The sequence below is a fragment of the Mastigoproctus giganteus genome, chromosome 3 (assembly GCF_048544385.1).
Source record: "Mastigoproctus giganteus isolate SK-2022 chromosome 3, ASM4854438v1, whole genome shotgun sequence".
In the NCBI taxonomy this organism is placed as follows: Eukaryota; Metazoa; Arthropoda; class Arachnida; order Uropygi; family Thelyphonidae; genus Mastigoproctus; species Mastigoproctus giganteus.
In genome coordinates, this window is record NC_143577.1 from 18721262 (window position 1) to 18743102 (window position 21841).

Consider the following 21841-nt stretch of genomic DNA (forward strand, 5'->3'; position numbering starts at 1 on the left):
GTACCTAGTCACTGTCTGGAATCTGTTGGTAACTTCGACTTTTCTACCAGTTAAATATGACCTTAAACTGTTGTATAGTTTGTTGGAAACATTTCATTGCCAAAGCCTCCGAAGAACACTGGGCCACCATAGTCGATCATAGGCCCCAGCGAAGTTTACCATGATGAGTATTAGTAATGGCTGCACAGTGCAAGAAAGCCTATGGCTTTTGCTGCAACAGCCAAAAAAAAAAAAAAAATGAAGTGAAGTGATGTGCTGGCAACCCGTGTTTATAAGCATAAATAATTTGCATAATGTTTCTGTGAATTCTGTCAAGCATTGTATTTTTTCCTTCTGCCCCTCCGTTGCCAGGTGGGAAGTAGCAGCAGTGTGTAGCACACGCTTCTTGATTAGACCGGGGCTCGAACCCCTCACCACCAAATACGGAGGATGCGGAAAGGTCAGGGAACGACCACCGCATATTCCCGGAGCAATATGGCCTTAGTTACTAATGCTCCTAAAAACCAAACAACAAATAAGCTCCCTCCCCAAAAAAAAACCAAAAACCCGGTTTTCCTCTCGCAGTTATATTCGCATCCCACAACTCGTTTTATTCGAACATTGGATATGGTTTAATTAAACTTCTAGATTATGTCCAGAAGAGGGCAGTGGCAGTCTGGTTGTTACCACAGACACTACTCTGTGGTTGTTACCATTACCGAATACTGTATATATGTGCATATATAAATATGTATATTCACGTGTTTTTAATTGTTAGTTCCAATTGTAAAATTTTTGAAAATATTTCATTTAATACGAGAAGATAAATGATTAATTAAGTAAGCACGCAATTCTTTTGGTTGTGTCCGTATATTCTGTTGGTGCACCTGGTAAGAAATTTAGTTGTTAAATATGACATGGATTTGCTGTAGTGTGATAGTTGTAGTTCAGTAAGGTAAGAAATGTAGTATACAGTGCCTGCCGGAAGTCTTGACGCACGTTATTCAGGGACACACACTTATAAAAAAAAAAGGGGGGGGGGAAATTACAAAACTTACATTACTGTACTACTACTATTAAACATAATATTATACATACAGTATATATCTTCCAGTTACTTAGCTCCCTGAGGAGCTGTTGTGGCCACCAACAATTTCGTCCAACTGCATCGATCTTGTGCTCTACCTTCCGTTATATTTTTCAACAGAAAGTTATTCCTCCTTGCTATGTGTCCCAAAAAAATTGAGTTTTCTTCTGTTGATGCTGTAAAGAATTTTAGGCCTACCAGTTTTCTTCAGTACCTACTCATTTGTTCTTCAATCAAGGTAAGATACGCAGTACTCTCCTGTAACATCACATTTCAATTACCTCAATTTTCTTCCTGTTAACTCTTTCCAGATTCACATATATACCACAAATTTAAACAGATACATTAACCACTTAAAACTGATTTAATAATAAAATAATACAGAAGGCTGTAAAGTAATATTTACAAAAATTTTGATTATTTACAAAAAACTAGTTTTTTAAGACAAAAATAAAATAAAATAAGTCAATACATTAAAATATAAATTTAAAAGCAATAAAAACACTATTGAAGCTCTCGGAGGCGTCTGCCTCCTTCCTCAGCAATAATGAAACTTAAGCGACACAATCTTAAATACCAGGTTCACAGCACACGCGGATGACCAGGCGCATACTTGGTATTCCTTTCACGTGTACCAAAACTGGAAGTGGCCTGGGGGCGTGGCAAACTAAAATGTTTATCTCTGGCAAAAACCACTGCCTCAAAAGGAGGTGGAGCTGTACTCCCATATCTCTATTCATACTATTGTTGCCAGACGACCCAATCCACAAACTTTCCAGCCACTTGCGGTCCCAGAATCTATGTCCCCGGTCAATTTATTTTATTTTTGTCTTAAACTAGTTTTTTGTAAATAATCAAAATTTTTGTAAATATTACTTTACAGCCTTCTGTATTATTTTATTATTAAATCAGTTTTAAACGGTTGGTGTATATGTTTAAATTTGTGGTATGAATAATCCCAACCTTAGAGGCCTTTTTGCAGATATTCACGTATATATGTGAAGCGAAAAAAAAAACGTGATGGAGATAGAGAGACAGAAAATAACAACAACAAAAAATGTATAATAAGAGGTGAATAATTACAAAATTGACAAAATAAGGATATTTCTACACAACTTAACACAGGCCTTTCTTAGATTAAAAATTTTTTATTTCACTTATTTAAAATTCTAAATGATTTTTCCACCGAATATAACACTATTTTAGGGAATTTCAAGGCGAGTATGAAGTTGCTAAGAATTGCAATGACAGCCATCATATCACAACAAATTACATAATTTATGCTAATTTGTTGTGAGATATCAGGTTTCAGTCATGAGAACTATAATGATGTTATTTATTATTGTTATTTGGTTTTTAGGAGTAATAGCAATTAAGGCCACATTGCTCCGTGGATATGCGGTGGTCATTCCCTGACCTTTCCGCATCCTCCGTATTTGGTGGTCATGGGCTCGAACCCTGGTCTAATCAAGAAGCGTGTGCTATGCACTGCTGCTCCTGCTCACCTGGCTATGGAGGCGCCAACTATAATGAGACAAATATCTTCAAAGTTAGACTATCGGCAAACTGACCAATTGCACTAATTTCAGGGAAAGTTTTCGATGGTAAAAAGTTTAGTTAACTCTCATCCAAATTTGATGAATATGGAGTATACCGGTTAAATCATCAAATGCAAACATTGTAGGGATATGAAGCCACTCAAACATAAAACTTATGTTTTGACCATATTTGACCATTCTTTTATTTAACTTTACTTGATTGTTCAGAGTTAACAAGCACATATACCCAGTGCTTTTTTTGTAAAAAGAATAGGTGCCGGTACTCATTCTTTGCTATCAGAAAAAATTGAAAATTAAAAGGATATGAAAAGTACTCTGAAATTTTTTTTCTCCTAATATTGTTACTTTAGTAGTAATGTTTTAAGAATAAGAACAACAAATTAAGTGTAATAACACACAGTTTATTAAGCATAAATTTATTATTCAAGTATATAAAAAAATAAGTAAAATGTGAGTAAAATAAGTAAAAAATAATAACATAAGTTTTTGTAGAATATTCCAAATTTTTATTAAGTTCTCTTCCGACACCCTATGCCAGGGGTCGGCAACTGTTTTTGAGTGAAGAGCCATTTTTGATCTAATTAAAAAAAAAAAAAAAAAAAGAGAGAGAGAGAGAATTCGAAGAGCCGCACCTCAGCTCAAGCTGGGAGTGGGGGCAAGAGTTGTTTAAGAAATGGAATAGAGTAGGAAGGTGCTTATTAAAAAATATTTGTAAAATAATAAGAGGAGTATACCTCAATATAGTACGTAGAACACTTCCAGATAGTATGAATCAGAGCTGTAATACTCAATACATTCTACGTTGATATTAATATTTGTAAAATAATAACAGGAGTACTCCCCTTATTATTTTACAAATAGGAAGTGTTCTACGTACTAAATTGAGGTATACTCCTCTTATTATTTTACAAATATTAATATCAACATAGAACATATTGAATATTACAGCTCTGATTCATACTATCTAATTAAAAAAATATATACATATTTTGAGATATTATTTATTAATACTTAAAAAAGTAACAAACATCCAATTAGGTACAAATTAATGTGATTTTTGCTGATGAACGTTTTGAGCAAGTGTCTTCCAACATCATGTGAGTATGTCGTAATTAAACATGCTGAGCGTTAAACATGCTCGCATTGTTCAGATGCATTGCAGGATCATCTAGACAAGACTGCAGCAATAATTCAGACACAGCATGGGTTTGTTAAGGGAAAGTCTTGTCTGACAAATTTGATAGGATATTATGATGTGGTTACAAAGGAACTGGATGCAAAAAATAATTTTGATATCATATATTTGGATTTCAGGAAAGCTTTTGACACTGTTGCGCATGGAAGACTATTGTACAAATTGGAGCAGAATGGTATTAAGGGTAAGTTGCTACAATGGATAAAAGGATGGTTAAGTGGGAGAAGACAGAGGGTGGTAATCAGTGAATGCTGCTCTTCGTGGACTAATTTTATTAGTGGAGTCCCACAGGGTTCGGTGTTGGGTCCTCTATTGTTTTGTATATTTATCAGTGATATTGATGAAGGTATATCAGGCTTAGTGTCGAAGTTTTCAGATGATACAAAGGTTGGAAGGGTTGTTAAGGGCAGTAATGACAGTATGCTACTGCAACAGGATCTGGAAAAGTTGGGCAGATGGACTGAGAGGTGGCAACTGAAATGCAAAGTACTGCATATGGGTAAAAGTAACCCCAGAGAAATGCACCAACTATGTGGTACTACACTTAAGGTGGTAGAAAATGAAAAAGACCTGTGAGTAACTGTGCAGTCAGATATGAAGTTTTCTGAGCAATGCAGACAGGCTGCCAGGGCAGGTCATGGGGTTTTGTCAATGATATACAGGAATTTTGCTACCAAGGATTAGGAGGTGATTATCCCATTGTATAAAGCAATGAGACCACATCTTGAGTACTGCATACAGGTCTGGAGTCTTCATTTTAGGGAGGATGTAGTGTTGCTGGAACGAGTACAGAGAAGGGCAACGAGACTGGTGAGGGGAACAAAGGGTTTCTCTTATCAAGAATTCTTAAGTTATGCAAATTGCAGCATCTGGAGACTAGGCATCTGATTGAGGTGTATAAGGGTTTGAGCAAGCTCAATGTTGATGGGTTTCTTCCTCTTGCTCAGATTATGCACCTGAGGGGCATAAATGTAAGTTGAGGAAAGATAGTTGTAGAATCAATGTGCAGATATTTGCCTTTAGCTAGCGGGTGGTTGATTGCTGGAACAGATTCCATTGGTCGTAGTGGAAGTTGATAGCTTAAATAAATTCAAGAAAAACTGGACAAACTTTTGGATCGAATGGATTGGTGAAATGCAAAGTTTTTTTTGTTTTTTTTTTTGTCCAATGCTGTATGAGCTTGCTTTCTTGCATCATATGGCTGTACTAATGCTAATATGTGACTTAACGTCTAATTTTTACCAGAATGTTTGTTTTGAAACTTTATAACAAACATATCAAACATTCTTTGATAAATATTATATTAGAGTTGATCATCACAAGTTTTTTTTTGTGGGGGGGGGGAAGGAGATATTATACTATAATTTAGAACCAAAAGTTATTGAATGTAGAAAATACAAAACCACAAGAAAGGTTTATGTTAAATAATAACATAAATAAGTATACATAATGAATAATATTTGACTATAATTAATCAATTCTGATATGTTTTTAAGTGATTGTTGTTATTATTAGAACTCAAATTTTTAAGATAATATAAACATTAAAAGTTAGGATGATATTACATTTGATTATATGCATATATATAATTTATAATTTTTTTTTAAGAATTAGCAATATGAAGACAATTACATATGCTCCAGATGCATGGCAGTTACTAAATGGTATATTTTGTGCATTCAAACCAGCTGGATTGAAGATGTATTTCCTTCGCAGTACCATAATTGGAAATCTTGTACGGGGTGAGTTATTTTTATCATAAAAATTTATAAATAACACTGATATAATTTGATTTCATGTTTTATTGTTATATGTGTGTTTTTAATTCACCTATTTATTTGATTGCTTGCTTTATAATGCTTGTTTATTACTGGAGACATTACCCTCTAAGTAATTAGTATTAGTTTAAAATGTCATTAGGCAGCTCCTGCCATTAAAAAATTAATAATAAATAAATAAAAAAACTAACTTCTCCTTGCTGTTGTATTTTGTCTAATTCTGCCAAATATTTATCTGACCCCTCTTTAAATCCACATGAACAATGCCTCTTCAAGATTAGGTGGTAACTTTTTCCCATGGTTGATTACTCTTACACAGTTATCTTTCCTTAATCTTACTCCATATTCTCTTGTTTCTATCATATTAAAAAAGAAAATATGTTCCTCTTCAAGACTATTCAATATTTCAAGATTTCAAAGCAGAATTGGACAGCCACTTTTTGATGATGGAGAAAGAATGGTGATTGGACATTTTTTCCCCAATTTTTTTAGCAGATGTAGAAAAAGTCTGCTTCCTTGCATTATTTAGCTATAATAATAATAAAACTAATATAATTGTAGAAAAGTGGATCACTAAATATTCAATGAAATTAATGTGGAAAATTAATGCCACAATTAGGATTTTACTTGGCAGTGTGTGATTCTGTTACTGAATAACAAGATATCCTAATAATCAAAATATAATCATAAAAATAAAAAGAAAACAAATTTAATTTAACTGTAGCATTAATTTGCCACATTAGTTTTGTGAAATATTTAAGTGTTTTGTTTTTTACAGTATCAGTAGTCTTAGAAATAAACATAACTACTTTTATCTTTATAGCAAGGCAGTCCCTCTTTGTTAAGTTTGCTCTACCCTTTTAAGGATTTAACACTTCCATCAGATCCCCATGCAGATGTTTAATTTACAAACTTTGCAGCTTACAAAACAAGTAAAATCCTAATTGTAGCATTAATTTTCCACATTAATTTCATTGAATTGATGTGGCAAATGGAATTCAATGAATTCAGTTCATTGAATTCCATTGATTTGTGCGTTCAATTGGTTTGTGCAATTCATGATAATTAACTGCTTGTCAAAATTCCTGCATAATACTTCCAGTACATCATACACTGTTCTTGCATGAATCTTTACTACACTTTAGCCTGTTATAATATTCCTGGATTCCTTTTGATTTTGTGTTGAGTATGTTACTCCAAAGGGGTACACACCATAGCCAGTGCAGCTTATGCACCACTAAACACCCATAACACACACACACACACACACACACACACACACACACACACACACACACACACACACACACACACACACACACACACACACACACACACACACACACACAACTCTAAAGTGAAAATTTAGTTTGGAGTTGCTAAGGTTCAGAACTTTGCATTTAACAGCATTAAAGTATATGGTTCTAAAATATATAGAACCAGATTATACAAAAATATATCCTGGTTCTCATTGTTGACAATTCTGGCACTTGAATATTATTACTATAGTTTGACCTGAAACTTTTAATATCATCAGTATTATTAAGGAAAATTACAAGGTTCTAACACAGAGCTGAGGGACCCTACCCTAACTATGGTCCATTTGAAACATTGCCATTTATAACTATCTTCTATCAGATAATTGTTCCTTTATCCACTCATTCTTTGGCTCTTTATGATCTGTCCCTAAACGAACCATTTATTTCAAAATGAACATAATGTGATATTATATCTTCTGTATATTACCACATGTCAGATTTGCTTATCTTTAGATTTAAAGGCGCATGATAGCCTTAGATGCTGATGCGCCATTAAACTTCTAATAACCAACCAACCTAACCAACCTTTAGATTTAAATGTTTCCCTTAGTTCATCAGATTCAAGTTTGACTTTTTAATACTTCATGTAATTCCATGTATCTTAAAATCAAAGAAATAAATTTTCTTAAAGCAAATAAAATTTATTTACAATAAATAGTTTAGAAATCAGGTTATACTGCTTGTTTGTTTGTTATTTGGTTTTTAGGAGTATTAGCAACTAAGGCCATATTGCTCTGGAGATATGTGGTGGTCATTCTCTGACCTTTCCGCATCCTCTGTGTTTGGTGGGCACGGGCTCGAACCCCAGTCTAATCAAGAAGCGTGTGCTACACACTGCTGCTCCTGCCCACCTGGCTATGGAGGACCCCCGTTATACTGCAAAGGAAAGTGTAAATTATTAAAACAAAAACAAGCATGTTGTATCACTCCATTTAAATTAGCCTGCAAGGGAAAACATGTTTGCATATGATTGAAAAGCTTAAAATATATCTTATCTGTTATATTTTCCCTTTTTTTTTTTTTTTTTTTTTAAACAAATTAACTTTTTTTTTTTTACCTCTTGCTATGGTTAATCTATCCAAATGTTAGGCCAGAATAAAATAACAAAATTTGAATTTCAGAATCATCAACAAATGATGTTTTTATACATAAAGACATCCTTTACGATAAGCCAACAATTTTTGATTTGAACAGAGGATAGGTTCAAAGCCAAATACATTTTCCAAAGTTTTCTTTTCTTTTGTTTGAAATTGTTTAATTACATTTTCTTTTGAGTTAAGGAAAATGGCATATCTTAGCTCCTCTGAAACAGTAGTGCAAATGTAGCTGGAGAAGTGTGTAAGTGATGTGTTACTTTTATTAGAAAATTTGTTGATGTGTGACTACTTGCTGTATTTTCCTTTAACATCTAAAATATACTTTCAGCCATTTGGTAGAAAGATTTCCAATTGGTTTAGAATGCACATGAAATGAAATGGAAACTAGCACATCTATGCATATTTGTTTCTTAACTTTCCAGAAAAAAATTGAATTGCAAATAAACATGATGTATCCAGCAATATGCAATTTTGGAAAAGAATAAACAACTCTATGACTTAAAAATTGCTTCAAACTGAATTTTTTAAAATAGTATATAGTTAACCATTTTGCAACATGTGGCTACTAGTATCAGTATGATGTTAGTAAATGATTATTTACACTTGTAAATGATCATTTATAAGTGTCTTTTCAGCCTTTCTTTAATTAAAATTTTTTTTAATCTTTTCTTTTTTTTTTTTTTTTTGTAAGCTCATTCTAAAATAATTAAAATATAATTTCTGTATATAGACTTCTACACTTCTCATTCAGGATTCATCAAGATATTTGTTTCTTAGCATTGGTTGTGGAGTCTTGTGTGTAACTACTGTTACTATCCCATTTCTTATTTACAGAACTTTCTGAACAGGCAAATGTAGTTTTAAAATTGAAATGGCTAAAATATAGAAAGAGAGAATAAAAGAGGATGTCTTATTTTATCATGAGCATAGAAGCAAATAACAGTGAACTGTTTTATGTTGTACTCAAAATCTGTTAATGTTACTAAAGAATTTTTTGGTGTAAAGTAATGTTATGCTACAGAAAACCATAACAATATCAGGATTAAGTTATTTAGCTTACAATTTCATTTGATTTAGTACAAAGCATGAAGGGCAAAATATTTTTAGAACTTCCAAGTGGAACTGTGGGCATCTGTAGTATTTGGGATGCATCTCGTTTTACTGAACTTATTTGAGTCATGAAAGCCGTAATTTTGGACGTGTTCAAATTCATGAACTGGAATTAGGAATATTTTGAAAGCAGTGTTTTACTAAGAACAGTATTAGTAATGGCCATATGGTGAAAGGAAGCCTAAGGCTTATGTTGCACCAGCAAAAAAAAAAAAAAAAAAAAAAGAGTAAAATAATAATAAAATAAAATAAATAAATAATTAATAATAAAAGAAAATAGACAACCTATGCATTTCCCTCCTCCCATAGGGAAATGATTTTCCAGCTGACCTTTGAATTTCCCCAAATTGTCAGCCTCAACCACCCATGTAGGTAACTTATTCCAGTAATTTATAACTTGCTGGCTAAAATAAAACTTCCTGCAATCCAGTCTAAACATCTCCCCCCATAACTTGAAATTATGGCCCCTTGTTCTAGAATCATTTATAACCATGAAAATTTTGTCCTCATTCATTTTACTTATGGCCTCTCAAAATCTTAAACACCTCAATCAAGTCTCCTCTAAGGTGACTAGTTTCCAAGCTGTGCAACCCACATATTCAAAGTCTTTCCTCATATGAATCCCTTTTGATGATCTCACTAGGCAAGTTACCAGTCTTTGGACCCTTTCAAGAAGCTTGGTGTCTTTTTTTAGGTGTAGTCTCCACACTTGAACACAGTATTTCAAGTGTGATCTAACAATAGCCTTATATAGTGGGATTATGATGTTCAATAAATCATCAATAGGACAGAATGGTGCCTTCCTTGCAACCTGTCCACAATGCTTGGAGAAATTCATTTCTGACTGTATCGTAATTCCCAAGCCCCTTTCTTCCATTACTGACTTTAGTCCAACTCCACTAAGTGTTTAAGTTATTTTGGGGTCTCTGTTCCCAAGGTGTAAGACCGTGCATTTTGTTGAATTAAAGCATTTTTCTGACATCCCTGAAGTCTATCTAGGTTTTTCTGAAGAAGCTCTGCTTGGTGGTGATCATTAACTACCCTACCAATGTTTACATCATCTGAAAATTTAGACATTATGCCCTCTATCCCTTCATCAACATCATTTAAGGAAATCAAAAACAACAGTGGTCTCAGTACCAAATCCTTGGGGAACCCCACTTCTTACATTAACCCAATCTGAGGAATAACCATTTATCACAACACTCTGCCTCCTGCCCTGAAGCTGTCCTGCTATCCATCTAAGGATTTTCCCTATGATTCCTACCTGTTCCAGCTTATAATGTAACCACTCATGTGGGACTGAGTCAAATGCTTTGCTGAAATCCAAATAAACAAAGTTGAAATTATTCCCTAAATCCAGCTCATGAGTGACCCTGTCAAAATAGCCAACCAAATTTGTTAAACACAATTAACATGTTTAACAAATCTGGATTCCACCCTTGATCATTGCCTCCATGATTTTCCCTACTACTGAAGTTACACTGACCAGTCAGTAATTTCCCACTACACTCTTAGAACCACCTTTATATATTGGCGATACATTGGCACTTTTACAATCCAATGAAATCTCTCCTGAGTCCAGTGATGCTCTCATAATCAGGAGTTTCACTTATTCCTGAAAAATGTTAGTTACTTTATTATTGATGAATTAGCATCATACTTCCATGAAGACATTTTAACAGAAGTAAGATCCTCATATTGTGCTTTGCATTGTGAGGAAACAACTAAAAATGCTGCCAAAAAAAACTAAACTATGATAAGATACTGTTCTAAAACAAAAGAAGCTGTTGTTTTGCATCACTTGGAGGGTTTTTATACATGCATACAGCAGCTGAGAATTTAAAAGAACATATTTTGTTAGCTCTCAGTAAGAAGTTTAAATAGTGGTCATTTTGTACGTTTTAAACTTTTTAGAGTTGCTAACGTAGTACCAGAGTGAATAAAAAAAGTATTTTGGCCCTTGATTGAAGACGTTAAAGTATTTGAGGTAAGGGATTTGTGAACATTGGAACATATAATATATGTATGCGTGATTGATTCTCAGTGGTTTCCAAAAGAACATTTTGTTCTTTGCTGTTCACCAAGTTTACTGCATTGTTTCAGAAAGAAGAGACTGGTTTACATTTTACATGAAAAAAAAAAAAAAATGTTTTTGTTTATACTCCGGCACAACCACCAGGTCAGTGGTAAGTTTACAATAAATCATCAGTACAAACATTAATCATATTTAGTAGTCATGGACTTGACCCCTGTCCACTCAAAGAATGCCTGCTATTGCACTCATACTCCTGACCAATCGGCTACGTCAGGCCTAAAAATGTTCTTATTTATACTCAGGCACAACTACCAGGTCAGGTCAGTGGAGTTTACAATAAATTAATCAATACAAATGTTAATTGTATTTAGCAGTCATGAGCTTGAACTGTGGTCCACTCAAAGAGCGTGTGTTACTGCACTGGCACCTCCGTAGCCAGGTGGGAAGGAGCAGCAGTGTATAGCACACGATTCTTGATTAGACCGGGGTTCGAGCCCGTCACCACCAAATACGGAGGATGCGGAAAGGTCAGGAAATGACCACCGCATATCCCAGAGCAATATGGCCTTAGTTGCTAATGCTCCTAAAAACCAAATAACTAACTAACTAGCTACTGCACTAGTGCTCCTGGCCACTCAGCTACATCAGGCCTTGAAGTATGTATAACACTTCTGTTATGAATACAGTTTATACTCTGGCACTCCAACAGTTATTCTTAAGAAATTTAGATATTTATTTTTGAAACAGGAAACTTACTTCCTGTGGAAAAAAACTTCAAGTTTATAATGAAATGCAAGCTGTTATTATCTGAAAAAGAAAGTATTCGACTCCTATTTGATATCCAAAGGCATTACATTGCAGTGGTAAGTTGTTAATGGAAAAACAATATGACCAAAATTTACTTCAGTTGGAAGTAAAAACTATTCAGTTGTAGCAAAGATTGTGAATACAAGTCTTGTATTCTCCTATGGAAGTGCATATGTTGAATGGAATTTTTCCCATTCTAGAAGAGTTTATGATTGATGATAATGCGTCAATGAAAGTTAGAAAGTTAAATGCAAGGTTAATAGCTCTCAAACAGTATAATAACAAGCCAAAACTTGTTCCTCTTATTAAAAAATTAAGTTTTGCACAGATACAAAGGATATAACAACAGTCTTGAAATGAGAAAGAAGCAGCCGGGAAAGCAATAGAATTGAAGGAAGTGGAAAGTGCAAAAAAGATGACAAAAAAATAGGCTGACCTTGTAGATTTTGAAATTGATGTGAAAGTTGCAAAGAAAGAAGTTTTAAAATTTTGGATGAGGCTATTAACAAATTCAAAAAAAAAAAAAAAGCATTGTGGAAGAAAGACTTTGAAGAAGCTGAAGTGGCACAAGTTATGATAGGATTATTTTTAAAAAAAAACAGTGAAAAGATGCTGTTGATGTGCTACAGAAGAAACTAGAAAAATATGGACTGTAATTACCAACTGTTTCACTAAAAAAAAAAAAAAAAAAAAAATTAGATTTGTAAAGAGGTGAATTATTTGTTGCTTATTTTTTATGTATGTAACTAAAAGTAAAATGCTTTATATTATTATATTGATAATATAAAGCATTTTTAATCTTTGCATAAATTGTTATCTTTAATATTGTAATCACCATATGTTTTATAACCCTTCAGTAATTTCCATTATTTTTCATATTCCTCATTGTCTTGCAGTCAGCTCTAGCTGAGCTGCGTCACTTCGGTGACTCCTCTTCCCTGATTAGCAGTTTCTTTGAACCCCTGAGGCCTCCTGATATTAGTAAAACCCTTTGTGCTGCCCTGTTTTACTTTTTTGCTTTAAGTTGAGTTCCTACATGGATAACTTTACACCCTTTAGTCCCCTTAAGTACTGACAGCTTAGTAACTGTTTTAATATTTACACAAGGCATGTTCTGGTTTTTGATCTGTTTTTCATTACAGAAAAAATTCCCTTAAATTTTCTGTAATAAAGATAAATGGATCAGAAGAGTGGGGGATTTAGTTGTTTCCTAAAAATTGAGTGCCCCACTAAAATTACATCATTTGGAACCAAAGAAATCAGTGCCTGATGATACAACCTTTAAGCCAAGTTGTTTGGGATCATGTCACAGCATAGTACTTGGCACTTCATTAACTGCTGGGCACAGGGATTTATTACTCTCTAGGTACCTACATCCTTTCACAAAGACTGTCTTGTCCAAACTCAGAGTTTTAGGTTCAGATTATCAGACTCCTACATCTAGCATGCAGAAATGCAACACTACTAACAATAAATAGCTCATATATGTGAAATTCAAGTATTAGAACTTCTGAAGAGAGTCATGGAGTTTTTTGTTTGTTTTGTATCATTTTTATGATTTTTCATTTATTGCTTTTGTGTTTTGAGTAAATCTATACATTTATCTATACTCCTAATTGTTATATACATATATTATATATGCATTTTATATATATTATAATTATTTATTTTATTTAAGATCTTAATTTAATGAAAGTTCGCCCACCACAAGATTTTATAAAAATTGAAGGAACTTTAGCATCGGGTCATTTGACTGTATCTAAACAACCTAGTTATGCTGATCATCCTCTTGGTAAGTACACTCTACATACTTATACATACTTAAAGAATATCCAAGAAAAATCAAAAATAGAATAAATGTTTATTCAGTTCTGGATTTTTGTTAACTTCTGTGACTCACCTGATGAGAGTATGGAATTTGTATCACTTCTTAAAACTCAGAAGATTTTATTTTTTATTTCTTGGTGACCACTATATATATCAAAAATAAAAGTTGATTTAATTTCTCAATATGCTAAATTAAAATGTTCATCACATTTACTAATGGTAGCCTGACTCCTCTTGAATTCCTGAAGTTGCAAATCTGCATGTGTTGTTTGGTAGTTTTTTTTTTTTTTTATAATATATATATATGTATGCATAATGTAATGTGTAAGGTAACGGAATATTTTATTATGCTGTCAAAGTGATTTTTGCTGAATGGTGATCCTCAGTACAAAAAGCTTGTGATAGTCAAAATTCTGCTTGACTACTCTAAACTTACCATGTAAAATAATGATCATGCATTACAATACCAAGTAATACAAACTATAATTCTTCACAGTACTAGTAAATTGTAACTCCCATCAACTTTTAGAATAGATAAATTTACGGTTCACTTTTAATTAATTTCATATTCCTGGCTTCTCCTTATTCGTCTATTTTTTTTGTTCAGTTTCCCAGAATTACTACACATCAAACAGCTGTTGCTATCTACATTTCTTCCATCATGCAAATAACTTCCAGGAAATGGCAATAATTATGTTTCTCATTAGTCACCCTAGTTATGTTTCTAATGGATATGGTAATGTCAGCCTGTGAGCACATCTACAATTTATGTAGCATGCACCATAGAATAAAAATACTGTGGGATGTAACTTTCCAAACATTATTAGAAAACATCTAACAAACAACAAGGAACATCAGGTTAGTGCAAGGTTTCCTTTCTAGAAATTACAAACTTTTATTCACCATTGAAGTGAAAATTTAGCAGCTTTTAGTTTGCTGTACGCCTAGCAATACAGGATGTACAAATTAAAAGGCACCATGGTCTGTTTTGCTTATTTTTAGGTTTAGATTGTTTATCATCTAGACTTTTTTTTTTTTTTTTATCATATTTGAGTTAATTTTTGAATTTTATGTTAAAATTGGACTAAATGTTACTGTTTAGATTTTATGCTGTCTATAAATTTAAATTTTGCTTAATCAGTTGTTTTTTTTTCTCAGTGGGAAGGTTGTTCCCTTCACCCTCAGTCGCCTCCGTAGCCAGGTGGGAAGGAGCAGCAGTGGGTACCACACGCTTCTTGATTAGACCGGGGTTCGAGCCCGTCACCACCAAATACGGAGGATGCGGAAAGGTCAAGGAATGACCACTGCATATCCCCGGAGTAATATGGCCTTAGTTGCTAATGCTCCAAAATAACAAACAAACAATCACCCTCAGTTTAGCCTAAAAAAGTCATTGGTGCACTCTAAAGTGAATGTAAATTGATTTTATTTGAAGAATAAAACAAAACAGTCACAATAGTCTTATGTTTAGCTCTGTAGAACTCTGGCTGTATGAAGGCAGGTTGTGTTGCCTCTCTCTCTCTCTCTCTCTCTCTCTCTCTCTCTCTCTCTCTCTCTCTTCACGCTGCAACCATCTTGGTTGTTTTGTTTTTAATTTCAAATGAAATCGGTTTATGTTGGGTTTTTTTAGGCTAAACCAAGGGTGGGGAAACAACTTTCCCATTGAGAAAAATACAGTTGATTAGACAAAATTTAAATTTAGAAACCATAAATCTGAACAGTAAAATTTAGTGTAATTTAAATCAAATTCAAAAATTCCAGCTCAAATATGATAATAAAGATTCAGATGATAAAAAACCTAAAGCTAAAAAATAAGCAAGATAGACAAACCCCAGTGCCATTTAATTGAAACACACTGTATACAAAAAAAAAAAAAAAAACAATATTAATGAAAAACCATGTCGCTGTATTTCCGGCGAATATAATATAACTTGCAGTGTCTATAAACTTTAAAGTTATTTGAAAAGTTCATTGCTCTAGCACACAAAAATGAAAAACATGTAAATGTTCAGTAAGACTAGACTTCATGTTGCTTTCATTAAAAAAAAAAAATTAACAAGCCAATTAATTAATGCCAATTAATTGTGCAGTCAGATATGAAGTTTTCTGAGCAGTGCAAAAAGGCTGCAAGAGTAACTCATGGTATCTTGTCAATACAGGAATTTTGCTAGCAGAGATAAGGGAGTGATTGTCCCCTTGTATAAGTCAATGGTCAGGCCACACCTTGAGTACTGTATACAGGTCTGGAGGTCTCATTTTAGGAAAGATGTAGAGCTGCTGGAACGAGTACAGAGAAGGGCAATGAGATTGGTGAGTGGAACAAAGGGTTGGTGTTACCAGGAAAGGCTTAAGTTCTGCAAATTGCAGCTTCTGGAGACTAGGCACCTGCGAGGTGATCTAATTGAGGTGTATAATGCCTTGAATGAATTGAGCAAGCTCAATACTAATGGGATTCTTCCTCTGTCTCAGATTACTCACCTGAGGGGGCATAAATTCAAATTGAGGACAGACAATTGTAGAATAGATGTGTGGGAATTCGCCTTTAGCCAGCGGGTGGTTGATAGTTGGAACAAACTTCCATCTGTTGTAGTGGAGGTCAGCAACTTAAATAAGTTCAAGGTAGAACTAGACAAACATTTGGAGTGAATGGATGGGTGAAGTGGGAAGGGTGTTTTTTTTTTTTTTTTTTTTTGGTTTTTTTGGCTGATGTTATATAAGCTTGCTTTCTTGCATCATATGCCCTACTAATGCTAAGCCACGTGTAAAGAGTGGTACTCACCTTTACTAATTTAACATAGGAAGCACATCCTCTTCCAGTTGACTGTTTAATCAATATAAAAATATTGAACTCTCAAATCTAATGCATAGCACTGTATGAAATTGTATGTAAATTTTTTGATTTAGCTGAAGTTGAACATAAAGTACAGGCAACTAAAAACTGTTTTTACTATGTTTACAAAAAGTTCTCCTAGAGGATATAATTTATGAAGATTAACATTTGTACAAATAACTCTATTTGTATGAATGTTTGCTAACTTATGCTTATGGAATTCAAAATGCATGAAGAAATTAATGAAGAGTGCTATTTTTATTTTGGAGTCTACTGCACATCTGTAATATCTGACACAGAGTATCGATAAGTTTGAGAGAATTGCAAGAACTCTGTTTTCAGTATATGCATTCAGTAAGCAAAGAACATTGCTTGTTTTGAATAAAAAGATAAGCATGATGCATGCATGCTTATTATTATATGTTTAACTAATTTACAGTGGCAACTGCAGTTTTAATTAATGTTTTGCAATAATTGTGTGTTAATAACCAAATGTATGTGCTAACTTCTGTTCAGAATTACCTTAAATTGTAAAACTTCTTTCAGGGACTGAATAAAGAGCTTTTTATTTAACTGAAGTGTAATTTGTCTATATCTCTTAAATACTGAATAATAACAATGCTGAAACAATTGTATTATTCAAAGAATACCTGAAGAAATACTACAGTTATATTATCCAAAGGAATACCACTATTCACTAGTGGTATTTCTTTGAATAATACAAAATACCATAATCATAATAGAAGCAACGCATAAAACCTACCTATACAGAAGACCATGAATTTAAATAAACAGTCTGTGAAACTTCATGTTTTAAGCCTGTGCATTTGAGAAACCAAAGTGGCCTCAGGAACAGTGACATTCAAATAAATTGTAATTTAGAAATACTTAAATTTACAAAAGAAATAAACTTATTAATTTAAGGACACAGTGGCATGTTAGGGACCTGTTAAAAAAAAATTGTATGTTTTTTCAATTGCTTCCTGCATTTGATTGTTTCTCGTGTCTTCTGTTTAACCATTTTGGTTTCCAGGAGATAAGATCACAATAAAAGAAGTATGGGTCTCTAGTTAATAAGTTGGTAACTATGTTTTGTGATTACTAACACCACTATTCACTAGATACCACAATCAGGATAGAAGACACTCATAAAAACTTGCACACACAGAAGACAGTTGTTTTTAAATAGACAGTTCAAGTAAAATTTTGAAAGCTGTGTTACTTCACAATGGGAATGTACACTCATTAATTCCATTGTTCACTCTGTTATGTTAAAGAATATAACAATGAATAGGTATTTTGCAATGATCTTTACAGTTGAAAGACTGTTTGAACCATGAGGGATCAGTGACAAGGACTTGGATTGGTGTAAGTAAGTGATATGTCAATTGCAGAGAAGGGTCTATGAGAAAAGCTACCAGAGCTGATCAGAGACAAGATTCTGGGATGGCTGGTATACAACACTTTTTAGTATATACATCCTGTGCAGCAGATGTGTATACTAAGAAGATGTATATAGTAACAGATGAGCAACTGTAGGTTAGTGAGTTTGACTTTAGTGGTCTGAAAGATTGCGGAGTCTGTGGTTAAGGATACAGTACAGAACAATCTAGATAGGAATGGTATCTTTAATGGATCACAGCATGAAGATATTTACCTTGATTTTAAAAACAGCTTTTGATAAGGTGATTCAGGAGGAATAGTAAATATTTTGGGAGGTTATAGTATCAATTATTCTGAGTAAAAAGTTCATATAAACATGTGTCCAATTCTCAATGGATACGGAGATACAGCTGTTTGAAACTGGTGTGCACAAAGCTATTATGAGAGATATTAAAGAATAATAAATGACTTATTGTTTCAAATTAAAATTATTATATTAGGGTCACCCATAATGTAATACATCTACCTGTATTTGTGTCTGTAAATTGCGTGTGTTCTCTGGTTGATTTGCCTGTTTTGCTGGATGAAACCTCCCCCCCCCTTAGATTCTGTGGAAAACATCTTGGTATCTACGCCTGAGACTGAATAACTAATGACTTACTGTTTGTATTTATTGACTTTTTTTGAATGATACAAAACAAATAATTGACAAATTTTTTACAGTTCACAATAAATGTTCCAAAAATTCCACCGTTAACCTCAATGCAATTTGCAACTCTTGCAGTAATATGACTTGTTCTTCTGAGTTCGTCTTGGCATTCCTTTATGAGGGCAGCAGTATCCAAAATGTGAGCGAGCAATTCGTTTCTTGTATTCATCTTTTCTTTGTATACTGTGCTTTTCATCCCTCCTCACAAACAAAAATCTAACAGAGTGAGGTCTGGAGACCTTTGTGGCCAATGAACGGGACCATCTCAGCCAATCCATTGTTCAGGGAAAGTTCGTGTTAGTTATTGTATCACCAGATGGGTATAATGTGCAGGTACTGCATTATGCTGAAAGTACATAATAATCCTTGTAGCCAAGGGAACATCCTCCAATAGTAGCGGAAGTTTGTTTTGCAGAAATTCTAGGTAAGTGGGCCCTGTAAGATGATTTTGTAACACAACAGGCCCAATCAACTGATTGTCGATCTTACCCCATCACATGTTTACAGAGAAGCGATGTTGAAAGTTTATTTCTACAATGGCATGCAGTTTTTTGCCTGACCACCTATGAAAGTTATGGGTGTTGTTGATACCATCACAGGTGAAAGTAGCTTCATCGCTGAACAGTATTAATGGAATTATTGGCGATTAGCATTTACCAACCGACAAAATGCCAATCGCCAGGCATTCTCCTGGTTGAAGGTGTTGCACCCACTGTATGTGAAATGGATACAAACTGTTCTCACATAATGTTCACCTTACTCTTGTCTGTAGAACACTGATATGTGTAGAAATTCTTCGTGTGCTAATATTAGGACTACATTCTACTGATTGAAGAATGTGTTCTATTTCATCCACATTTTGTTCATTTGCATGTTCAGAAGAAATATGGGCACTGGGAACTGTACCAGTCTTACGCAGTTTGATGTAAACACTAGTAAATGCCCTTGAATCCGGTATTCTGCAGTTAGGAAATCGTTGATGGTATTCTCTACAAGCAGTAGTAGCACTTCCACCACAGAACTGTAGACAAACACCATATCGGCATATTCAGCATGTGTGAAGATGTGTGGCATTCTTAACAACACTTCTAACACCAAACAGTGTCAAGTTATAACTGCTTCTTGGTCACATCTGGTTCAAGGAGCTGTGCACACCAGTTTCAAACAGCTGTATCTCCTTATCCATTGAGAATTGGATACATGTGAACTTTTTTACTCAGAATAATTGATACTATAACCTCACAAAATATTTATTATTTTGTGAGGTTATCACCCTGTATATAAACTGGAAAAATTGGAATCACCGGTAAGATCCTTCATTTGATCAAGAGCAGGCTAAAAAGTGGGGGAGAGAGAGAGAGAGAGAAATCATAAATGAATATTCCTCAGGGTGGAATGGTATAATAAATGGAGTTCCTGAGGTTTTATTATTGGAACTACTTTTTTTTCATCTGTTTTAATGACATTGTTGAGGGAGTACAGGGTAAGTTGTCAAAGTTGGCTGATGATATAAAGGTTGGCAGGATGGATGGTTAATGATTAGACCAAGCCATTTTGTTTTGGAATGACTTAGATCGATTGCACAAATGGTCTGAAAAGTGCAACTGCAGTATGTTTTTAAATGTAAGACTTTGCACCTTGGGAACAGAAATACTTATAAACTGGGGGGGGGGGGAGTTAAAAGTGGTCCAGAACCAAATGACTTAGGAGTTAAAGTCATTTTGAAATTACATGAAAATTTCCATGCAGTGATAACAAATGGCTTGCAAGGTATATGGTCCTCTCTACGATATATTGGACCTTTGCAAGTTGGAAAAAGGATGTCATAGGCCCTTTGTATGAGATGATGGTGAGATCACACTATCACATTTAGAATATTGTGTTCTGCTCTGGAGGCCACACTTGAAGAAAAACAGCTTTTAGAAGGGTTTAAAGAAGGGCAAACAGATTTGTGAGGGGGGGGTTAATCAGTGCCCATATGAAGAATTGCTTAGAAGGCGAGGACTGCAAAGTTTGGCAACTAGACATCTTAATGGGGAATGACGTGTTAAGGGAATCAGTAGAATGAATGAGTGGGGAGGTATATTTTCACTAGTAGAAGACAGAAGAACCAGGGGCTACAAATACTTTTGGGTAGCATTTTGTAGATCATTGGAATAAATTTGCTTGCCACAGTGGTCAAGGAAGAAAGTTTGGTAAAGTTTAAAGTGGAATTGGATAGCTACATTTTGGTAATAGGGAGTATATGAATCTAATGAGTAACAAGTAAAAAGATTTTTTTAACATTATTTTAAATTCTGATATGATTTTTTACAATAATTTCACTTTACCGTTGGGCAATCAAATCAAAATAGTAACGTTATTTTAAACAAAATAATAACAAAGTTTTCACTTGTACAAAATTTCAGAATTCCACAAAAAAATCTCACTTCACTTAGTTTGCCACTATTGGAAATTTACTATCCCTACTATTGGAAATTCACTACCACACACACATTTAGTAAACTCACTTTTGAAAGAGTTAAGAGATGATAGTAATTGATAATAATATACTGCAGTGACCACTAAAAAGTATTATGTTGATGTCAGAAACAAATTAATATTTTAACTTATATGTGAATGACTGTGCCACCTGATATGAAATGTTACGTTGAGACTGTATTGTTTCTTCTGTTGTTATTTCTGATTTCCCCCTTTTTCCTTTTCAGTTGTTGGTCCAAGATACCAGCCACAAGATTTTAGACTTGCATGGGCATCACCTGTTGGGCCTGTGACATCTGGTATTGTAGGTAAGCTGATTTTGTTACCTAAACAAGGAAATAAAAGTTTTTTTTTTGTTTATTTCATGATGTAATAATTTTATATGGTGAAATATTAAAATTGAGGACTGTTTTTCTTACATATTTAGCTGCAAATGTTCATATTATCTATTATATAAATATATAAACTTTCACGAATATTTACAAAATCAAAATTGAAGTCTAAATAGAAATCCTCTGTGTAAATTGAAAGATAATAAGTGTCAAGCTTTGGAAGTTATATAGCATTTACATATAAGTAGTACTAGAGCATTACTTCTATATATAGCTCCAAAAGCAAACAAGTTTTATCACAAGAGTGTCA

General features: G+C 33.8%; 1 protein-coding gene across 1 annotated transcript in view; it reads left to right on the forward strand.

Annotated features, from left to right (window-relative positions):
- Positions 1–710: 710 nt before the first annotated feature.
- The window catches only part of LOC150087767 (pseudouridylate synthase TRUB2, mitochondrial), a 72000-nt gene continuing 50869 nt past the window's right edge, over positions 711–21841 (forward strand). Inside the window, exons 1-5 of the mRNA XM_090369873.1 lie at positions 711–818; positions 1094–1304; positions 5429–5562; positions 13648–13761; positions 21427–21507. Coding sequence (XP_090225999.1) covers positions 5439–5562; positions 13648–13761; positions 21427–21507 — 319 coding nt within the window. The 5' untranslated portion in view covers positions 711–818; positions 1094–1304; positions 5429–5438. The remainder of the gene's footprint in view (positions 819–1093; positions 1305–5428; positions 5563–13647; positions 13762–21426; positions 21508–21841) is intronic.